This window comes from Spodoptera frugiperda, chromosome 31 (assembly GCF_023101765.2).
Source record: "Spodoptera frugiperda isolate SF20-4 chromosome 31, AGI-APGP_CSIRO_Sfru_2.0, whole genome shotgun sequence".
Classification (NCBI taxonomy): Eukaryota; Metazoa; Arthropoda; class Insecta; order Lepidoptera; family Noctuidae; genus Spodoptera; species Spodoptera frugiperda.
This window is the reverse complement of record NC_064242.1, coordinates 13,241,218-13,263,300: the sequence shown is the minus strand read 5'-3', so window position 1 is coordinate 13,263,300 and position 22,083 is coordinate 13,241,218. Positions and strand designations below refer to the sequence as shown.

The following is a 22,083-nucleotide window of genomic DNA, read 5'->3' as shown; positions in this document are numbered from 1 at the left end:
GCGGACGAAGTCGCGGGCACAGCTAGTATCCTATAGGAAGGATTTTGGATAGTACAATCACCTTTTTCTTTCTTTTTGTTGTAACTAACTAGCTGTAGCTGTAGTAATATAATATCATTGCATAAGCATTCATATTGCGTCAATAATGCGACGCGTTATGAGCCGTGATGAGTGCTAGTGACATATACGATAGGCAGCGGCGTCGTGCGGCGTGGCGGGAAGCCTGCGCCCGTGCGGCAGCCAACGTTATCTCGTTAGCACGGCCGGTGTTTGCAGGCGGCCACTGCGGCGCGCCCTCGCCTCGACCGCGAACTAGGGCATCGGGGTGCTCGGGAGCAGTCGAGCAGCCGCCGCGCCGCAGCCCGAGGCGTGAGACGCTGCTGGCGGCCGCTTCGGCGCTCGCCACTCGTTCCACGGTCGTCGCTAGCGCCCGCAGTGACGCATTGCAGGTGCGCGACGGCCAATCGGCGCGCGCCGAACGCCAGTCCACGCCGCCGCACCAGCCCGATATAAAACCGACTATCCTTTGCGGATCAAATTTAATCCTGTGTTGTGCGTCCCGAGACATGGACTTGGACGTTCGAGTGATAAAGTTTTGAAACGAAACGATTGTAGCGTAGTGTTAAAAACTATTCCGAGCGTCGGAAAACGGATATGAAAATACGGTGAATCGAATAGTCGATTCGGAACGATTCGTGACCGAGCACGAAGCGAATCGCGGTCGCGAGTTTCTCGGCGCGGCCGCTCGCGCGAGTGAGGGCGGCAGTATCGTTTCAACCGTCGATCCGTGCGGTCGCTTTTGCGGCGTAGTCTGTGATTTTTTTAGTGTAGCTCCTGATAATCCAAGTTAATCTACAATGGTGAGTGATATTTCTGCTGAAAGGTGTCGGAAGTGCATTCAGGGGATCATTCTAATTCGAATCCAGGGTATATTTTTGGGATGTGGTGCATCGGTGTTTATAGTGATGACGGGCCTCCATTATATTATTGTGATGGCCGTTTTTTACCGCATTGCGGATCGGCTGCGAAACCAATGTCTTGATCAGGATGCAAGGCCAATAATCAAATATATGTAGGAAAAATCGCGAGTGGTACGAGATTTCTAAAATCTATAAAACGACCGTTAGAAAGGGTCGAGAAACATCCGTCGCCATAGTTTCGTAGGTGGTGCCGGCTAAATGACGTTAGTTTGAGTTGAAGCCGGCCGTTGATGACGCTTTAAAATGGCGCTCGGATTCTAATACAAAGAAAACAAGTGGTTTAGTGTGTTCTTTCGGTGTTGAGAGGTCTAGTCGCGCCCTGTTGACGGTGGATCGATCGGCCGGGCGCAACTGTCAAACGCCCGTTGACTCATCGCTACGCGCGCTTCTATATTTTTCATACGCAATTCGCTAAACGGGTCGCGTTGCTTCGCCGGTCTGGGAGGCTGCGACGTTAAACAATAGCAATACTGTGTCCGTACACTCGACCAGCCAGTTCGCCTCGGTTTCCGTGGATTGTATCGCAATGGTATGTAAATATCGTGGCACCTGGCACAGCTGACTCGTATCGCGGTCTACTTAACGTTAACGACTTTCTCCATTATTTCGGTTAACTTATAGCATTCTTATTCGAGGCTAACAGCTTGTGCTAATAAGAACCAGATTCTTATTTGGAGGTCTGTCACTAATAGGAAGAATGTCTTTGGCTGATATATTAGCTGTCAATTCCTCTTATGGTTGATATGTTCAATTTATGCGAAGGAATTGCACCATTGAATTACATTACTGTAGGTCTCTTTTGGTATGCAGATAAGTTAGTGTAATGTTTTAGTTGTGACTTTATGGCTCTAAAACAATAAGTATGTGAATAGGTACCTAAATGGGATATTTGCATGTCATGTCAAATGATGAGAATATAAGTGAGTGGGTCGAGCAAAATATTTGTTCATCTACCTACCAAACTAGTTATTAAATGTTATAGCCTGGGGACCTTGGTAACATTCGGTATAATTATTATTTATAACCAATGTAGAAGTTATTTCCTTATCATATATTTGGATATCTTAGATGTGTGATAAAGATAAAATACCTAATTGCAATTTGAGTTACCTTGAAATGATTACTGATTCTATGACTGTATGCTGACACAAACAAGAATAATAATGCAATCATAATTACCTTAGAAAAACTGGTCTATATTTTTTATTGAGAGAACAATGATGGTATAACATGAAACATGCCATGGTAACTGATAAGAGATGGTAATTGTAGTATTTTTAGCCGTGATGATTACTCTGCCCACATCACCATACATATCGGCAGGAAAACCGTTGCCTATTGTTCAAGGATGTTCAATAATCACCTCACAAATAAATGTTGAGGATAAATATTATAACTATAGAATATTATATTGTGTTTTCCTCAGTAAAATAGTTTAAAATAGTGGCAAAATATTTAAAACAATCATGGCTGCATATTGCTTATTAGAATCCTATTCGATATTTGTGTTTGTTAATCCAAACCTTTGAGAATTTAAAATATTAATTACAGAGGGTATTAAAATTTTAACTTTAATACTAGAAGTTGCTGCTACATTAGACCTTATTTTAACTTATAATATGTAAAATACAATAAAGTACCTAATACTTAATATTCTACTTGAAATAAATCAATATCTATTGCAGTGGAGAAGACACAAGCATAAACTTAAAGTGTTGTTTAATTTTACATTAAAAAGCTTTCAATAAGTAGGTATTCTATTCTAATTTGACTGTTGATGAAGTCATGGAATACATAAGTTATTATATTATTTTAAAATATGGAGGTTTGGCATTTAAATAGGTTTTCCTTGTTTTTGTTACTGCTAAATTTCCTATAGCTAGTTTCTGGTATATGTTTGAACTTCCTGTCCGTATTTAGATACACATTGTGGGTATATCATTATGATTACCTACTTATTGTTCTAAAATTATTATAAAAGTCCCCCCCGGAGATCACCTGAATGCAATTTTGACACCAATTTTATTCTTTTACAACAATATTATGATGTAATTGCTTTGACAGACTTTCTGATTTTGGTAACTAATTTTGAAATATGTTTAGCAAGATATTTGTTTTATTTTTTTCTCGTATTACTTTTATCTCTACTTTGACATGTGCATATGTATATTTATTGGAGATGTACTGATGTAGTGATAAGAGAATATTGAGACTCAGCTGTATTTTTATGATAGCAACACTTAAAACTGTGCTTCTGATACTGCAGTATTCAGGAGATAGGCAAAGGACATCACTTACGGTGGTTGGCGGGGCAGCTCAGACATTTTACTATAATTTGTTTGTGTCCCAATCGCTATCAGTACTTATCCTACTTTTCAAATAACAATCATATTTCTGAAGTATTTGTTCCACTATCTCAATAGCACCGTATTTATTGATAAAAGTGGCAATGCAGTATTTTGTATCTGTGGCGTAAAAGACCGCAGTATGACGCGCCGAGGCCGGTCCGGTAATTACACATAATCTCCAGTGTAATCTTATCGCCGGCGATAACCGCCTGCGTTCCGTCTACCGTCTCTTCGTATCTGACACTCATTAACAATGGTCGTCAACACTGTACGTTCTGCATTTTAATAAAAAATATTTATTTAATTTTATTGTTGTTGCTAAAATCAAGATTGAGGATAAACTCGTAATCTTATAGTAAGATCGTAGTTTCCGTGAATATTTCTAATAACGTTGTTTGTTGGTTCCAGGCGGATCAACTGACAGAGGAACAGATCGCCGAGTTCAAGGAGGCGTTCTCACTGTTCGACAAAGATGGCGACGGCACCATCACAACCAAAGAGTTGGGAACCGTTATGAGATCCTTAGGACAGAACCCCACAGAAGCAGAGCTTCAAGACATGATCAACGAAGTTGACGCAGACGGTGAGTACAACACTTTACCTTATAGAGCCCTACGATACCCGACAATTCCTCGCATACCTTGTGGCCACGCAATCTCCATTCGGGTATATGTGAATATTTTGACGACGTATGGTACCTGCCGAAGGATATCTTACAGCTACTTGACCAGTTCAAGAATATTACAAGTCGCTTCGAAAATGCATACGTGTTTCGTCACCATTTACCTTATTTTAACTTTAAATATCTAGTACCTATAGTGATTAGATAAGATAACCGAAATACCAAATTAAAAACATTGCGAGAACCTAATGCCTACGTGATGGCAGGTGTTCACAATTGGTCTATGATCGAAAAGTCTTGAAGCGTTGTGACACGTCAATATTTACTTAGCTGGTTTTTACAGTAAGCAAGTCACAGTCTTGCTTTGAAACGAAGTTATTATTATATGAAAATAAACATATCAATACAGATTTACGACCTTTTGTTGTAACCAGTAACGGTAAACGATTCCATTTTATAAAAATTTTGCAATAAAAGAATGTACTCACTGCCAGCACTTAGGTAAAGATATCAATCACCGAGTCAATAACAAGATAAAACTAATTATAAATAGATTGTCATTGGTATTCGATTGCTTTATCCTCTAAATGGAATTAACAACTATTCATTCTATGGCGGTAGAATGTAAACAAGGCTCATCTAGTAGGTTTTGGTATCCGCAAGGTAATGCGAAATCGTTTATGGCAAAAATACATTAACATTTCCCTCTCATAGCAACAACCGATGGAAAAGTGTGATACCAGCAATTCGCTATCAATTCAATGTAGGCATGTACTTAAATTAAGGTCATCGATACCTATTGTGATTCATTACAAATGTAATAAATTTCATATCGCGTCGCCTGGCACTCGCCGTAATCGATATTATGTTTATTATCGTCTAAGGTATTATGACGATAAGTACTGAGTATCTATGATTAAAGTCCTTTGGAATGCGAGTGTGCCTAGTTGTCGATTTTGTGCCGTACACGGCGGCAATATCGTTAATTGATTGAGTAAATGTACATAAAAATGTAAAGGCTCACGCCTGGTCTGTTTATGTAAACAATTTTATGCTTGGATGAAGCAATTGCAGTCTAGCCTAACTAAACCAACAGTAGATTTCACTTGGATTGCAGTAATGGTCTAAATATTTTGGTGTTTTCCCTTAACTGTACTCCTTTCTGTAATACTGGTAACGATCACGGAAATTGATAATGTCTTGTCACGGAGCTGTTGTAACCAGCCATGTGCCTGACCCTGGCGTCTGTTCTAGCTCAACGATGAAAAGAACAATTTCAGTAGAAATGAAAAAACAAGCTTCCGCGCAATTTAAATGTTTACACTTGAGTATAGTTATAAGTTAATCCATAGTGCGCGTGCGCCATAAAAACATTATCATCGCATACTTACGTAGGCCACGTTTACACAGCACTATCAGTGTCCGTGTGTGCGTATTTATTTAGCGAACAACGCTAAGCCAACACGTATGTTTAATTACGTGTCGCCAAAATATTCTACAATTAAAGTTTCCGTGATGTTAATTAATTGTTTCCTTCTGTTATTATGTCTACATATATCTGCATTTTTCTCTACATATTGTTGCAAATGTGAGGTCAAGTCAAGTGAGACTACAACTGAATAGAATCGTTTGCAAGTAATAACAAAACCTGTTTATGAGCATAACATAAATAAAACGTCAATATTTATTTTTAGTTTAAAGAAGAAATGGCGTACTCGCGTTTCAGTTTTATTCTAAACTCGTAGGGAAAATATTATTGTAGTCACTGAATTACGTGATCAAGGTACTGTTACCTTTATAACGCCAGGGATAATGCCGTCAGCAGTTTGAAACGAAACTGTTTACATTTCAACATGAGACAACGCCTGAACAAACATACCTGATCAAACAAACATGCGAATCATGTGAGTTTACTCTGAGTATTTGAATTAAGCCCAAAAATAATTATCTTATATACACAATAGATTACATGATAAGATGAGAGTATTGTCTTTGTAAACCACATGTAACGCACGTGGTTACAACTCGAGAAATTCAAATCGCAGACTGTTTCTGTGAAACTAGCTGACGTGTACATTCCCAAGGGGACTATTGAGAAGTCACCAATGGAGTTAGCAGTCTTATGAATGTCCTATTCTTACGACTTGCATCTTTCTTAACCCATTGTTAAAATTCTTTACGTTATTATGCAAGACGAGGGTCTATTGTGACGCAATCTTCAACCCCATGTGAAATCCGGAACTACATTAATTCGCACGGGAATATAAGGACTTGAGAACCCTAATAATAACATTTATGGATCAAGTTATAAGCTATTAAAGTTCCATGTTCAAATAACAATAAAACGTGCGAATTTCTGCGAACTACGAAAATAAAAATGACCTCATAAAAGTCGGTTACTGTAATCTGAACTACCTACAATTTAAAAGGCATTAGACGTTAACGTCTTTATCGGATGAGTACTTTAGCTTGGCTGGTTCGGTGTAAATCATTCCGTTTTATTAAAAATATTTTTGTCTCGTAATTTCTACTCTCCCAAACTTTCGCAGTCAAAGACTTAGTTGAAGGTGACTCGCATGTCGCATCTGTAACTTTCTAAATGTGATCGTCGTGATTATATACGCGAAATATCCGTCTCCCTGTTGCTAGACAATTTGTAGAATGAATAGCTAAAAATAAAGAATAACTAGACAAACAATAGCACGAAATGTTTACAGATTTGGCGCGCTGGCCTCGTAGGTTCCACACGAATGACCTGTGATAAGTATGTAAAAAGTGGGTGGCCACCCTATTTCGGGGCGTGCACGTCACATGAGTATTGTTTGTGTGTTTACAGTCCGTCCGGTGCACATCGGCCGGCCCTGACATTACCATTGTTGCCAATACTCTGTAATGCCTTGCCGATCAACCGTCGCATCTTTACGACGCACAAGTAAATCGATTCACTGGTTTAATGTGATGAGTGATGCGTTTCATATACAAACATTCGACTCCCAAACAGATGAATATTATACGCTATTGAATTTACATGTTTAAATCGTAAAAACGTTAATGCCACCACATAGGTAATAACGTTTTGCCGCTCTAGTAACATTAAAATATAGGTATGATACAAGCAGAACATTTTCTCATCAGATTATTATTATAATGGCGACTTGTCAGACCTGTTTACTTGTAGTTCGGGCCCTGTTTGCATGACAAAAGGGCGAGATACGAACACTAATTAACACTACAATTGGCATCTCTTTACACTTGTAACACAATACCTCGTTTGTTACAAGTCTGGTAATTGTTCAGCGTATCTATTCACAACGTGCGACGTAGTAGACACACAGGAGATAGAGGTCTGGCCATTTATACGCAATGTGACTCGTTTGACATTGAAGTTGATAAAATTACCTAATTTACTTGTTTAACTGGTTTATCGGCTGAATCCGATCTTGCTATGAATGGGGTTTGGAAAACATAAAGTAGTCGGTTATGCAAGTCCATATTATACCTTAGTTATTTTTTATTATCTTGTCGCACCCTTGTTTCTGTCAGAAAATAAACGAAATAAATAAAGCTATCAATTGCACGACATTACTTGACAGTTACGCGAGCTGGGTCGGGGAATATCGATTGGTATCCTGTACCTTGCACTCTTCGTTTTACGAGATAGTGACGCGACGTGACATTGATACAATTATGCGTGTAATAAAAGGTTCCGAGTAATTTCCAGTGAATAATTTAAATGATAAACTTGTCCGATATACATAATATATTATTGATCGGCTTTATTTTTTGTAACACTAAACACACGTAGGCATTATAGCAATATCGCGAATGATTATCATATTCACAATGATATAATTCATCGTTCATTATCAAGGATTGTGCTATTTTCAAGGAAACTGATAACTATAATGATAAACTTATCGACTTATCCATAATCAAGATGATCCGCATAAAGAAAACACATAATTACATAGTTTAGGTATAGGTAAGTAGGTGACGTTGCAATAGGCTTATCGTAATGGTTACTAAAACAGTTGTAAATATTGTGGCAAGAGTTTAATAACAAAAAAACGTGACCCCCGATTATTACGCTCACCTTATAAGATTCTGTTATCCCATAAAAACGAACTGATAAGGCTTTAGTAATGATTGTAAACAGCAGTTAGAGTTGGATCGTTGGCTCGGCCATTATAAATGAAGGATCCATATATGACGGGCGAATGACGTAGCCAATGTCCATATAGTGTGTTGAATGCCAACAATACAATACAGCACGTCCGGGACACCAGCGAATTAATTCGCCGCTGACTGACGGAAGGACGATAAACATGGCGCGTGTGCCTGCACCTATATAAAACTATTATTCGTCATTCGAGTTACATAGAACTTGTAGACATGTACGCTATAATGAAGTGTGACATCGATACTCCACGTCCTGCAATGACGAAAACTTGCTTTTAATCGGTGCGAGTTAATTATAAAAGCGTTACGTATGTCCGCATTTTCTTTTGAATTTCAGAAGAATTAAAACAAAATGTAGCGAGAAAATCCCTGTTACACCGTCTTGTATCTGGTCTGGAAATAAAATGTGAAGAGCTCTGTATCTAAACAAGCAAAATTAAAATTTATAACACCATTCAGTATCGATATCTCCGAATAAACAATTTACATTAGTTCAACCGGTGTTATGCCGCAGGTTTATTCTTACAGACTAGACGTGGAACTTACCCAATATGAGGCGGGCTGGCAATAAATTCTAGGAACCGAGATATCACTTACTCCAGAATGAATCTAGTTTCGCCTCACTACAACTAGAACAATTCTGCTACTAATCTACTTGATAAATTGTTGAAACATAGTGCTGGCCTGTGATAAGAAAGATTACCCATAAACAACAACAGGAACTCTCTGGATTTTCCTTGAAATATAGCACGGCAGTTAAACGTATTCCTAGAACAGTTCGAAATAGCTTTGACGAATGACGGAGAGACGTAAATGGCTTTAAATCAAACTACACTAACGTCTCGTAAAATATGAATACAAAGACTACGGAAAAAATAATATTGTGGCCATTAAATAGTACGCATGCCTTTTCCTGATAGCTCTTAAGTTTCTATTTAAATAATTTCAATTTGATCAATAAATATTATTTTGGGCAAGTTTCCATCCGTAATGAACGTCGTCTGCCGTTCTGCAATAATTATTTTAATGTCCCGCCCGCCGCCCGCCGTACTAGTGCTGATTGTTTACAACACCACCGCATTTGCTCTTGGCAAATCCACAGCGTACTACTACAGTACTGCGGACACGCTGTTGTGGGGACACCTTACATATAGATCAAACCAGATCGTATTTTTAGACCACTTGCCCAGCAGACTGACAGTCACAAGAGTGTTAACCCGCTGCAATGACATTACTAAAAATTATCTTCTGCTATAATTACAAATTATCAGGGGCTGTACGGGTGAATAAAGCGTTCATAAGACCTTGCTCTTGACTACTTAGCAATTATCAGTGATATTTCACAACATATTATGTATTTAGAGGCCTATTGTGTTAATGTGCCTACTGCTTCAATGATATCGCACTGTTCAGTTTCAGAGAAACATTCAACAATTTCCGGAATTTAAAATGTCTTTCGTTTACACAATATTTTCGTTGTTGCTATCAACAAAAGCGCCTCGTATCATCGGACGAGGCGACGTAAATTCGCGTTCGGCTTGTAAGTTTTTTTCTCTTGATATAATCAGCACGTGGACACGTGGGCGCCGGCGTGAGTGTTTGCGACGATAGCCGCTAAGATACCGCGGCCAACACGTTTCAACGACCTTAGTATGAACGTGGAAAGATCGTTTTATAGGATTTCAAGTGCAGCTATTGCTGCATGCTACTGAGACGAGTTGTGCACCAACTGAATGCACAATTCCGTCCGCAACACAAACATCGCACACTCGCGTACTACTTCACGGAGAGTAAGACCATGTTATTAGCACACGTTACCGGATGAATATTTATAGTACATACAGAAAAGAGAGCAAATCGGAGTAACACTTCTCTAGTTGGCATGAGGCTTGATGGTGATGTCACGGACGTCGCGATAAGGAGTCGTTCACTTGTCAGAGAGAGATAGCGGCTGCGGGGCGCTTCCATCCCGCACACGCTATTTGCGGAACAATGCTAGCGAGCATCAAACTCGAATTTAACCGACATGCGACACGACGACGATTCATCGACAGCTGACCACGATTTGTGTTGCATACGCCTCCCAACAACGTGCGCACTCCTTACACGTCCATAAAAAATACTCATAATGACACTGTCACTTGCCAAACATTACAGACTTGAATATAACAATATAGGCAAGCAGATTTTGTACAGGATAAAAATGAAGATATGAATTTCAGTTGATCCAGTTGTTATACTCCATAATACCTACCACTTGGAATTTACGAGGACTGTAAAATAAAGGCTGTTGAAGTGTAGCACGAGGGAGTCCGTCGTCAGCTGTCTCGCTGCGAGTGGCGCGGGGCTTCAGATCGATACGTACACGTGTCGGGGGTAATTGGGCGACGAGCTCAACGGCTCTCCAAGCCACTGAAACGTTGGATATATCCCGGCGGGTAATCCCTGTATTTGCGCTCAATGTTTGGATTACCTTCGTCCGTGTTTGCAATCTGATTTTACGTTACATTTTATCGTGTTCCGCAATTTCAAACGTGCAATAAGCCCATCATGTCCTTCTGTTGGAACAAACATAATAAAAATGCTAATATGCAATATAATCGTAGGTGGGCTCGACCTCACAGAGTTCCAGTCCATAGCCCATTATCTTGGAGGCGAACGGCCAATTAGATCAATTGTATTGTGTCGATGCGAAGCGCGTCTCGCATCGATGCCGCGTCTATTCAATATATGACACATTACAAGATTACAACTAATCGATTCGTATAGGGCTACCTAGAAAATTGTAGTATCAGAACGGGATTCGCTAACCGGCTTTCCTGTCTCTGTTGTGCCCTATATTTATTACCAATCCCTCACTTGGGATTGTGATCTTGACTTGACAATGACATCTGTACTCGGAACACTCCATCCTCGTCGGCTAGTCGCTCGTAAAAGATGAAAGACTCCATAGCGCATGCGCCTGTTTACCCGTCTAATCGGAGTTCACAATAAAAATAGGTTAGGGGCCGGTCAAGCAACTCTGCATCGATTTTACCACGAACGATCGCTGAACACTTTCTCTGTTATGGGACCGGGCAAGTTTTCAAACGCAAAATGTAATGTTGTGGAAACTGCACACGTACGACGCATGTAAAAAGTTAAATAAGAACCTGAAGTAATTTGTCCTGAACAGTTCTGGAACTGACATGATGTCATTGAAATGATTATTACACACTTATATTATGGCTTCAATGCTATATTATGATCAAGTCTAGTGACGTTGAAATAATAGGCCTCCGCTAAAGTTCACGTTTAGCAATGATGTCATCATTAACGGACACATTCCAAAGTTTCCTCGAATACTGAAATGTCAGGTTTAGAAACTTAGCTGTACTATTAAGGCAATTAATTTTAATCCACTTACCAAGTACCTATGCCATAATAGGTAATACCGGGGCGTATATCTACAGGACCCATTTGTTACGCACCACTTTGCGGTTAACTTATTGTCAACATGCCAATTAGCATCGCACTGTTATTATTTATTTCCTCATTTCGACTAACGTGTAGTCATGTTTTGCAAAAGTGGACGATTCGTGTTAACGGCCGGCACGTGTGAATCCTGTCCCGTTGATTCCTTCACCCAGCTTCTGGTTTGTGTCTGGTAATTGCAACTGCGATATAAATCAACCAAAATGGCGGATAAATGATGAGGACACAAATTCTCTGCGGCGTGTTACATTATGTTTTGGTGACATAGTCGTGGACATTTGGCGCGGCGCACTGAAATATTAACGTCCTGGTTGTAAACACTAGTTAGTTACGGTTGAGTTGTATGCTACAAATTATAATAAAACCTTGACGCGAACAATGCTTGTCTCTCCGTACTCCGTAATTCTCCGGTAAATAACAAGCCCACTCATTCAAATGATGAGTATGTAATTATTTCATGCATATGTCCACGCTTAGCATCCCACGGTTAATCTCGATTGTGACATTATTCGGGAGTGGTCCACTAGTTTAGTGGTACCTACAGTATAATCATGTTGTAACGTGTAGTTAATAAAAAAAATAACGGTCACAGGTATTACATGACAAACCGCAGCAGTATTCAATGGACTAGCCCCGATTTCTTACAACCGCAGACTAGTCTCAGAAAATATAGGAGTGTTCGCATATTAATTTTAATAAAATATTTAGCATTCATATAATCCTACTGATTACCTTGTCTCTGCTGTATCACATTCCAAGAAACAATACGGTATTAGTAACGTAGAGGAAAAAGAAACGTTTGTATTGTTGTAATGTAACGTACAACGTGAAATAGTATGAGGTTTAGTCATTGGTCGCGCGCCAAGCCACGTATCGATCGAAGCACCTCAGCACCTCACTCATACACCAGGAATACCTCCCCCGTACATTGTCCACATCACTGACCCACTGTCGTCCTAATTGCACGCTCACTGCCCTTTCACAATCTGAATCACCTGCCGATTTAACTTCTCTATTTTGGAGCTAAACAGCACGAGGTACACAGTAACACCGGTATATTTTCACCAGTTATAAAACATTTCAACCGCAGTACAGTTAAACAAACAATGATAATTAATGAACAGGCTACAAAAGAATGTTACAAGTAACCTTTCAAAACATACTTTGAACTATGTCTATGAAGCAAAAGATAAACACCGTTGACACCGCGTTCCCACTCACGAGTTGTCTGGAATCGCTGTGAAATTGCAAATGAATTTGCATATTCTGCTGGCGGAGTGCCAGTGTGTGTTTGTCGCGATTTACTCGCGTGGTCGAGCGTGTGCGTTGGCCCGGAGCATCGCCCTAAGTAACTTAACTCTCGTTTGTACGCTGTTGATTACAAGTTTTAGGATTATATTACCAACCGCAGAACTATTATTGCTGTAAGGGAAGAAAGTGGCTTATCCCTTCTTCCAAGCCTCATTTTGTAGCTTGTATTATATTTTAGAATTAACATTAATTACTTCTTCATGATAATTAATAACTTACATTTGAGAACTAAGCTCTGCAGTTGTATCAATTTGCTGATGCATCGTGCAGCATGCATTTCATCTCCAGCCTACGTGTCTGCCGTCTCCATAAATTCCTCGCAATAACGCGAGCAGTAACCCGCACATGACTGCACGACTCATCCGCTATTTACTTCACCATTGTATCTTCTTCCGCATGCTTGGCAAGTCAATTCTATTGTTATGCTGAAATATGCATCGTTTACCTAGATATTCTTGAATATTTTATATTACCCATGTTCATGATTCTTTGGAGGAATGCTATAGAGTGGCGGAGTTGTTCGAGTTTATCGATAAATCAGCCCACTTAGTGATAGCGTATCGTATAAGGAATGTATCTGCGATTCGCTAATCGAGTGTTCGGCGCTGACGCCATGTTGAGTCAGTCGTCCTTGCCGGCTCGTTTGTAAGGCTTCTCAACCGTCGCCATCGCTCACATTAGTTACGCCTAATTTTACTTGACGTTCTAGCTTAAGTTTGAATCATTGAGCTTTTGTCATTGTTACATTTGCTCCCACACAACACTGGTAGCTGAATAATGCCTGTAATTTGTAGCCTCATTAATTCTTGTTTCAAGATAATTTTAGTTTTTTTTTAGTCACAGAAGTTTCGTTTAGTTTACTGAGTTAAAATATTATGTTATAGTCCTACCATGGCATGTACATAACATTACAGCCATATAATTGTGATTCAATTCCACCGCCGGCAACGGCTGGCTGTTATAAGACAATAGGCCGGTTGAGTTCATCAGCGAATATAGCCGTGATAATTTCGCGTACGCGGTATGGCGTGGGCGCGATGTGTTTATGGACCATGCACGCCAATCTTAAACGGCTTAATCGAACTTTCCCCGAAGCAAGCGATGTTTACTCGATTGATTTTAGATTCGTGCTTCACTTCTGCTGAATTTGGTGTACTGTCTTGTAATCTGTTTAGTAAAGCACACAGACCCACAGCCCATGAATCACTACCAAGATAACGGTGACAGTAAAGTAACCAACTTGTTTGATGTTTAGCAGAAATATGAAAGCGCGGACACTAACTGCAACATTGATTAATGCTCGCAGATGAAACAGAAAGATAAAATAAACACATCATAAATTATTGTAGACCAGAACCTCACACGAAACAGGGAATTGACAAAATATACTAAACATAGAATGTGCTCAATGTTCGTATTAAACCCTATTGTTTGGCTACGTCAAAATATTTGTGCAGTGTAATACACTTACAATGGTAATAAACATTGATCATCATAGCTCCTTTATACGTTTAGCCAGTCGCTATACCTGTGTACAGCACATATCTAATTAACTGGTCTCTATCTGTCCGTGTTGAATGGTTCTTTCATCACGGTGCCGCGGTGTTACACCAAATGTGAGGCACGTTGACTGACCAAACATGTTTTCTATACTCACATAATCTGCACCTATCAAAAATAAAGCAGACATCAAGAGGCCGTCTGTTCATTTGCAAATTGGACCTTGAACAACATTCACATAACGTCCAAATTAGTGATAATCGCTCTAATTTGGACACTGAACGGGTACCTATGTAGTTGTTTTTTGTGCGTATGAGTAATAGTGGCGTTGTTTGATAACTTATGTCCATCACGTGTTGGAGTCAGAAAGGTTTCCAGCTAAACAATAGGAAAGGCAAATTTCGGAAACGGTTATGCTTATCCTCAATCATTGTGGAAAATTCCTGTCTTATCACATCAGCTCATGAATTAATCATTCCGCCATACATAATGATGAGATATCTAACATCATAGAACGTGAGTAAGACAAGGTTAAGTATGAGTTGGATGATAAGATGCTGTACGAGTGCAGGGTGATGTTACTATATCCGCAGTGTGAGTCACAGGTTTATGAGTCGCTTGTTAATTGCCATTGCTACGTGCGAAACTGCTTAGTTTCATGTACTCTCCAACGAACTGTTAGCGATTTTAAAAGGCATTAACGTTCCTGTAGTCTTGAGCACACGGCTACATAAAATGAATCCGGTTATTGCTCGTCGTTGGCGCACAAAGTAAGAACAACAAATACATTGCTCTGTGAACATGCGAACTAGTCTGGTTCACCCAGACTTACCTCGACGCAAACAAGCCACATCTGCGAACCAAACAAGTTAGGAATCTACTCATTCGTCGCTTACATAACACTTAAGTCATATACAACGTCGCGACGGTAAGATAATCTGATCTTAGACGTTTACAAATTCAGTAGATACATTGTGAGTAATGATGTTCATCTTATTTGATAAAATACGGCTACCGCCTATTACGCCGCCTACATTATATTGTCTAAGATTTAGAAGCATAAAGAATAACAAACAGAACTATAAAGCGATTGTAATACCCAAGCATACACGGACGTGACAGATTTACAGCCGACAATTAACGAGAGTGGTCCAGGTGTGCTGTGCGCCACGACCACAGAGTAAAGCTACACAGAAGCTACGGGATAGATTTCGCATAGCTAATATCAAATAAGAATAACATCGTAGGCTAAAACCTATGAAGAAAAAATTGGATACAAATCTAGATGTGATTGTGCATTGCTTAGAAATTATTGTTGCCAAATACGTCGCGAGTTCTGTGTCTAATCCCGAGAGCCTACATACGAAGTGCGCCTTCTGTTGATGCTGTATCGAGAATGTGTATTGCATTCTCGGAAGCTCACCGTTTCGCTCGCACATCTATTATTAGTCCGCGAACCACCTCGGAAAGGTTAAACCCAGAATTAGACGGGCCAAACTTAACCCGAACTTATTTTTACAACGCTTCGGGCCGGCTGTTCGACCGCGGAAGGAACTACGAACTAGACTAGACTGGATCTAGATACATTTAGAATACTAAAAATAGATGACCATCCTAGTTGTCTTAAATTTTTTATAGAGTAATGAACCCAGATGCATCTTCAACGCTGAGAACAAGTAGACCAATTAGCTCTGATTCTTTTACAAGGATCTATTTATTTCAGACTAGAAATCGGGTACGAATTGTATTTACTTTGAGAGCTTCAAACATACTTTTGCAATCAATCAAATTTTCAATCTAAGCAGTAAAATATGATCTAAATCTAATGTATAATAAACTTTGTTATTTGTATAATAACGGCATAATATTTTAATGATAGCTCTGCAAATCCTTGATCCAACCATAAATTATCCAACTTTACGCATTCCCGTTGGTTTGTTGATAACGTCGATCAAAACTGAACATTTGTTTCGTCTCTCGTTCAACTTGTACCACGTGTGAAACGGTAATAATTACTTTGTACTATGCCAAACTATTTTTATTACGTTTACCATATAAATAACAGTGTGATGTATAGTATAAACCTCTATTTACACGTTCGTGGGACCTGGTGGAATAAGCATACAAAACATGCTCAAACAATACAATATTGGAGTTCCTTAAGGTACACGTATGGTGGCAAACTGACGGGTCTTCAAAAGTAAAATAATGTCTGTCGGAATTGAAACAGGAAAATCGTTTCATAGTCCAGTGCAATTAAAACATTTTATTGTAACGTAAATACTTCTGAGAAGCTTACATAATTAAGGCAACGTGTCATAAACCGTAATCGTAATTTAATTGACCGATATGAGGATTATAATATCTTTGATAGATAACCGAATTCAATTTAAAGTCGAACTTTGATTGAAAGCGTAGTAAGTAACGTAAGGGAAAAACTTCAGTGCATGAGTCTGATCAATAATCTCGTCATCACTTAACATACTCCACTTCATTTTAATTTGATTCAAAGTGACTTAAAAGATTTAAAGAAAACAGTTCCGAGAATCTGAATATAGTCACTGATTTTTGTTACAATTTGAATGGAACTAATAAGCACAGTTACACATAATGTGCTAGTTCTGAATAGAGATGTGATAGAGTAAAGCAACGACATACAAGCATTAAATATAAAAAATAATGTGTGATGTTTACATTAGATAAAGTAACATACCTATTTGTTCAGCTATCAAAATCACGTGGACCACGGTATATTTGGCTGTTGTCGCGTTCACTATGCCAATGTTGTCATAGAATATATGTTTACGTTTATTTATACCATTACCTACTAAGCTGCTATACTTATGGCGAGCAGAAACAAGCTGTAATAAATATTAACATGGTCTAATCAAGTACCCTATAAAAAATAGTTTTATTATATTCCCAAGCTCTTAATGACATGATTCATTAGCTGCAAGATCATCTCATTCATTAATGTTTTTAAATACGTGACGTAACACAAGCACATGATCCCATGTAGTGCGAGGTCAGACAACGCAGGCGCAGTCGGATGATAAATCTATGTGTTTATAAGTGTCCATGTTCGTGGAAACGCCAACACTTGCCGTCAAGCAAAACAAACAAGGCTCGTCCGCCGGTGCCCGCCTGCTCTCTGCTCGCGCATACTTCTCGCGTAAATTAACGACTAATAACAATTATATTATTCATTATGTACTTTTATACATCGTAAATCCGTTCGGCGGCCCCTTGATCTTTTACTAACGTAAAAATTTCCAATGATTGTTCTACCTAAATTTACTTAGCCATAGAGGCGCACCTGCTGTACAAACGAACTCTTGTTTATATCAAAAATAAACACACACGTTTTTGGCATTCTAAATTGGTCTTATACAAAGCTATATCGGATTAAAATAGCTATCACTTGAGTTATTGTAACATGAACGAATTCCTTATGACTTGATTCCCCCATGTGGGCTGTGCTCTGGCTTACATCTAAAAGTTGATTAATTTTAATCACATTAACTAATCGTTCTAAAAGCAGATAAATTTATTAAGACTTGAATTTATATGAGAAGACCAAACTTTGCAACAACTGACCAAACATAACTAATTAGTAACATTATCACATTCCAGGTAACGGCACGATAGATTTCCCCGAATTCCTGACGATGATGGCCCGCAAAATGAAGGACACCGACAGTGAGGAGGAAATCCGTGAAGCGTTCCGCGTGTTCGACAAGGACGGCAACGGGTTCATATCGGCGGCTGAGCTGCGCCACGTCATGACCAACCTCGGCGAGAAGCTCACCGACGAGGAGGTCGACGAGATGATCCGCGAGGCCGACATCGACGGCGACGGACAAGTCAATTACGAGGGTACGTACTCGCACTCACTCGCTTTGGGATGTTGCACTCCACCGCCACACCGGCACCACGCCGCACGACGCTCCACGACCAATGATACCGACATCTTGTTCCTGGGCCGTCACTATAATACATGTACTTTATTTAATATGCAATGTTTTCACTAGTCACTTTATTGACGTATAGTTTTTCTATAATACCAAGAATTTGCAGTCGCTACTGACGCATGACCGATCCTCAAAAACAATGTACTGTCGACAGATCAGTGTTCCACCGATGTGATTTATTCTTGTGTGATGATAGAACCCAGTATTATAATATCGTACACGAGACTCCAGCATGTAGCATAGTACGTGTTCACACTAACAGTTGGGTTTGCTTGTTTCCAAAAGGTTCATTTTATTTATAAACTTAATCATAAAATATTATAGAATTATACTAAATCCGGAAAAAAGTTTCTGGTAGTCTTGGTATTGCGTACAAGAAATGTTAAAGATATGTTTGACTACTAGTTAGAATCCCTGCAATGACCATGATACTGTAGTCGAGTAGAGTAAGCTAACCGGACGTCGTCGGTCTGGTTTAGAAAGCTTACATTTAAAGTTGGTTGAACACAAAGTGGTATTTGGATCACTAGTTAGATAGTATCGCTTGTTGAGTAAGCTTGCTGTCCCGTTGTGCATGGATACAGTGTAACAAGTATGGGAAGCTAGGGTTGGTCCGCGTCCGTGTATGTGCAATGTGTATTCCATCATCCGACCGAGCGTTCTCTCTCTTGCAGACTTCCATGCATTCGCCAAAATCATTTTCGATCGCGGCGACGGCAGCCGTTAGCGCACGGCCCGCCGCCACACTTGTGATATTAGTACCGTAACTAACCATAAGAAAAGACTCTACGATAACGCTGTGATCTCGAAACAATTTCCCCTAGTAGTGTGTAGTGATCGATGCAATGAGCCCAACGGCCTACGTCGAGTGCGGTACGACAATAGGTATATCCCAGTGTTAATCTGAATGGTTTGCTGCTCGTTATTAACTGTTCCTTCCCTTGGATATGTTAGCTGGTCCCGCCACTCCCGAGCTGTCCCGCCCTACCCCGCCCTCTCACTCTCTCGTTGGGATCTCACACTTGACTATCGATTGTGTCTATTTACTCACTTGGCGTGGCGACTCGCCTGCAATTTTGCCATCGCCTTCCCAATAAGGCAACAAAATTACAGGCGACCGCCTCACAGGGACATGTTGAATATTGTTTTCCTGTTGATTGGTGCATGTGTCTAATATCTGTATAGAAGTTTTCCTATAGAAATACCACCTGGTGATCCGCCCCGTTGTCCGAGGCCATGCCTCTGCTTGCCCGTGTGCCGTGTGCGGTGCTTAGCTCTGCGACACTAGCTTGACCACTCTCACACCCACTCACACACACACGACACTGTGGCTAACAAACGAGCAGCAAACGTCGCGCCGGTACGCGATCGATATCGTATCGTATCGACTGTATCATGAACACGTTGTATAGGCTTCGCACGACACTATCGGGATATGTTCGTTCGCAGCACTGGTATCTAATCGAGTGCTTCCGCCCATCATTTATTATTACTTTTATCATGAATGTATTTTGCGTTGATATATCCAGAGGGTGGTATTTCACATAATCCCCTTGTAGTGGCATGATGAGGTAAAAGTAAGGTTTATTTATGTTGTTCGTCGCTCCATCAAGTACATGCCTTGCTTTGTATATTGTCACTGTTACGAAGGCATATGTTTGGTGTTGACTCGATTTATTTACTGTTAATACATCTAGTGGTATCTGTCTACTAGCGGTTACATCTTTAGTGCATCTCTATCTCTGTCGGTTACTTTCGTTGTGTTAATAATGTTTGTGTTAACATTTTATCTTAGACATGTTATGCAAGGGTTTATGTGACACTTTTCTTGTAAACTCCCGCTGTGCTCCCCTGGCAACTGTTCTAATGCTGGTTTGTGTTTCTTTCGCAGAATTCGTCACCATGATGACGTCGAAGTGAGCCGCCGGCTAGTGTGTGTGTAAAAAGCAGAGAATTTAAATATACATTTTGTTTCATGACACACAATATTACCATCGTATTGGACCTGCATTTCTCTAGTGTTTGCGATAAATTAAATATTGTCATCGTTTCAGTTTAATGATGTACTTGTAACGTTGGGCGCGGACGACGGAGCGCGGCGGCATGTCCCCGCGCTCCGTCGTCTCCGCCTTCTCTTTTTATTTAGATTTAAAGTATTCCGTTAATTTTACTATGTAAGAAAAATTTTAACTGTAGCGGTACAAAGGGAAAACGAATAGGTGTGCGTCGCAATGTGATGGTATAAGTCTCGGGTTCGTGTCGGCTCATATTTATATTTGTGTATATTGGGGCGGCCGCCGTCCTGTATGTGTGCGTGCGTGCCTCTGTTTGCGTCGCGCCCTAGTGTCTGCGGTGCTAGCGTCCCGCACCTTTCCGATACATTTTAATGTAAATTTTTTTCAAGTATGAGATATTTATAAAGTACGTGAGGAATAAAAATTTAAAAAATCCCAAAAAAAGATAGTGTACCCGGCGGACGGCTCCCTCCGCCCGCTCCACTCCGTGTACATTATGATAACGTAATAAATGTTTAAATTTAACTAACTCAGTAAACGAATAAATTAGATTTATTGGTACTGCATTAATTGTATCTGTAAATGACTTGATAAATATTATATTTCTATTGTTGGTGAAACTAATTCTATCGAAATGGAAAGTAATCCGCTCTGTTATTCTCTTACCACATTTGATTCATTCTGTTATTAAATTTTACAAAAGACATACTGAAAATAAATGTTTCTTCATTTTTAGGTCAATAAGCATCGGTGTTTCATTTCGCACCCGTTGATTTGATTATGTGTTTAGTTTTTGCGTTGTTCGTAAATATTTACCCGAGCTCGGCCTAATGCGCTGTTATTAATTGTGTAGACTAATGAATGAGATTACACTCGATGTTTGTGTGCTCTACTGATACGCCTACGTGCTCTACCTGCTGGTTGTGGTCTGCTCGAATTTCTCAATGTATGTTGTGTATAGTTTTAACGATAAAGATCTCATGATATGGAATGTTGTATGTTTGAAGTGAAAGTCCTTTAAATTAAGTTTTAATAACGAGAAAAATTTAATGCACTTCAAGATAAGTTTATTGAACGTTTCTCACAAAGTTTACTGTACAAGACATCACTAGTAGACTCATTTATAAAAGTGTTTTTTTGGGGCTTCAATTTACTGATCGATTTAAGTCCTAAACAGCCGAAAGTAAATGATAAATCAGGCGTTCGCGGCGCATGGTGTAGGTTGTTGGTCCTGGTTGGTGTCGCCCTGGGCGCTGCAGGCGGCGAGCTGGTGCAGCAGCTGGGCCAGCGTGCGCGCGGGGCGGCCCGACATGCGGCGCGGCTGCAGGTACGGCACGGCGCCCCACTGCGTCACCTTGCCCACGCCCGTGATGTCCATGTGCACCCAGTCGCAGCACACGAAGTTCTGCAACCGTACAGATACTCATTTCCCATAAAGAAGGCCATTCCCAATCGTCGTCATCATCCCATATCCGACGTACCAAAAACAGCTAACAAATCAAAATGTCCCAGATAGTGTATCGAGAACTACTAACAAATTAAACACATCAACTTCCTAAAACGACATCAACGCCATCTAACAAGATTGTAATAAATAAGCTTTGGCTGTACAATACATACAGGGATTACTAAGCACACTTCAAGAGAGAAAACTTACTCTATCCTCTAAACATCTTCAAAGTG

The 22,083-nt window shown here is 39.9% G+C and overlaps 1 protein-coding gene across 5 annotated transcripts in view; it reads left to right on the top strand.

Annotated features, from left to right (window-relative positions):
• Window positions 1-274: 274 nt before the first annotated feature.
• Window positions 275-22,083, top strand: part of LOC118276129 (calmodulin) — a 30,725-nt gene continuing 8,916 nt past the window's right edge. The window contains exons 1-4 of one of the 5 annotated variants that reach the window (XM_035594316.2): window positions 275-860; window positions 3,737-3,911; window positions 18,048-18,290; window positions 20,277-21,145. In XM_035594316.2, coding sequence (XP_035450209.1) covers window positions 858-860; window positions 3,737-3,911; window positions 18,048-18,290; window positions 20,277-20,305 — 450 coding nt within the window. In that variant the 5' untranslated portion in view covers window positions 275-857 and the 3' untranslated portion in view covers window positions 20,306-21,145. Of the gene's footprint in view, window positions 861-1,304; window positions 1,510-3,430; window positions 3,597-3,736; window positions 3,912-18,047; window positions 21,146-22,083 lie in introns of those variants that run through there. The other 4 variants (XM_035594317.2, XM_035594315.2, XM_050707372.1 and 1 more) reach the window with 4 other exon arrangements.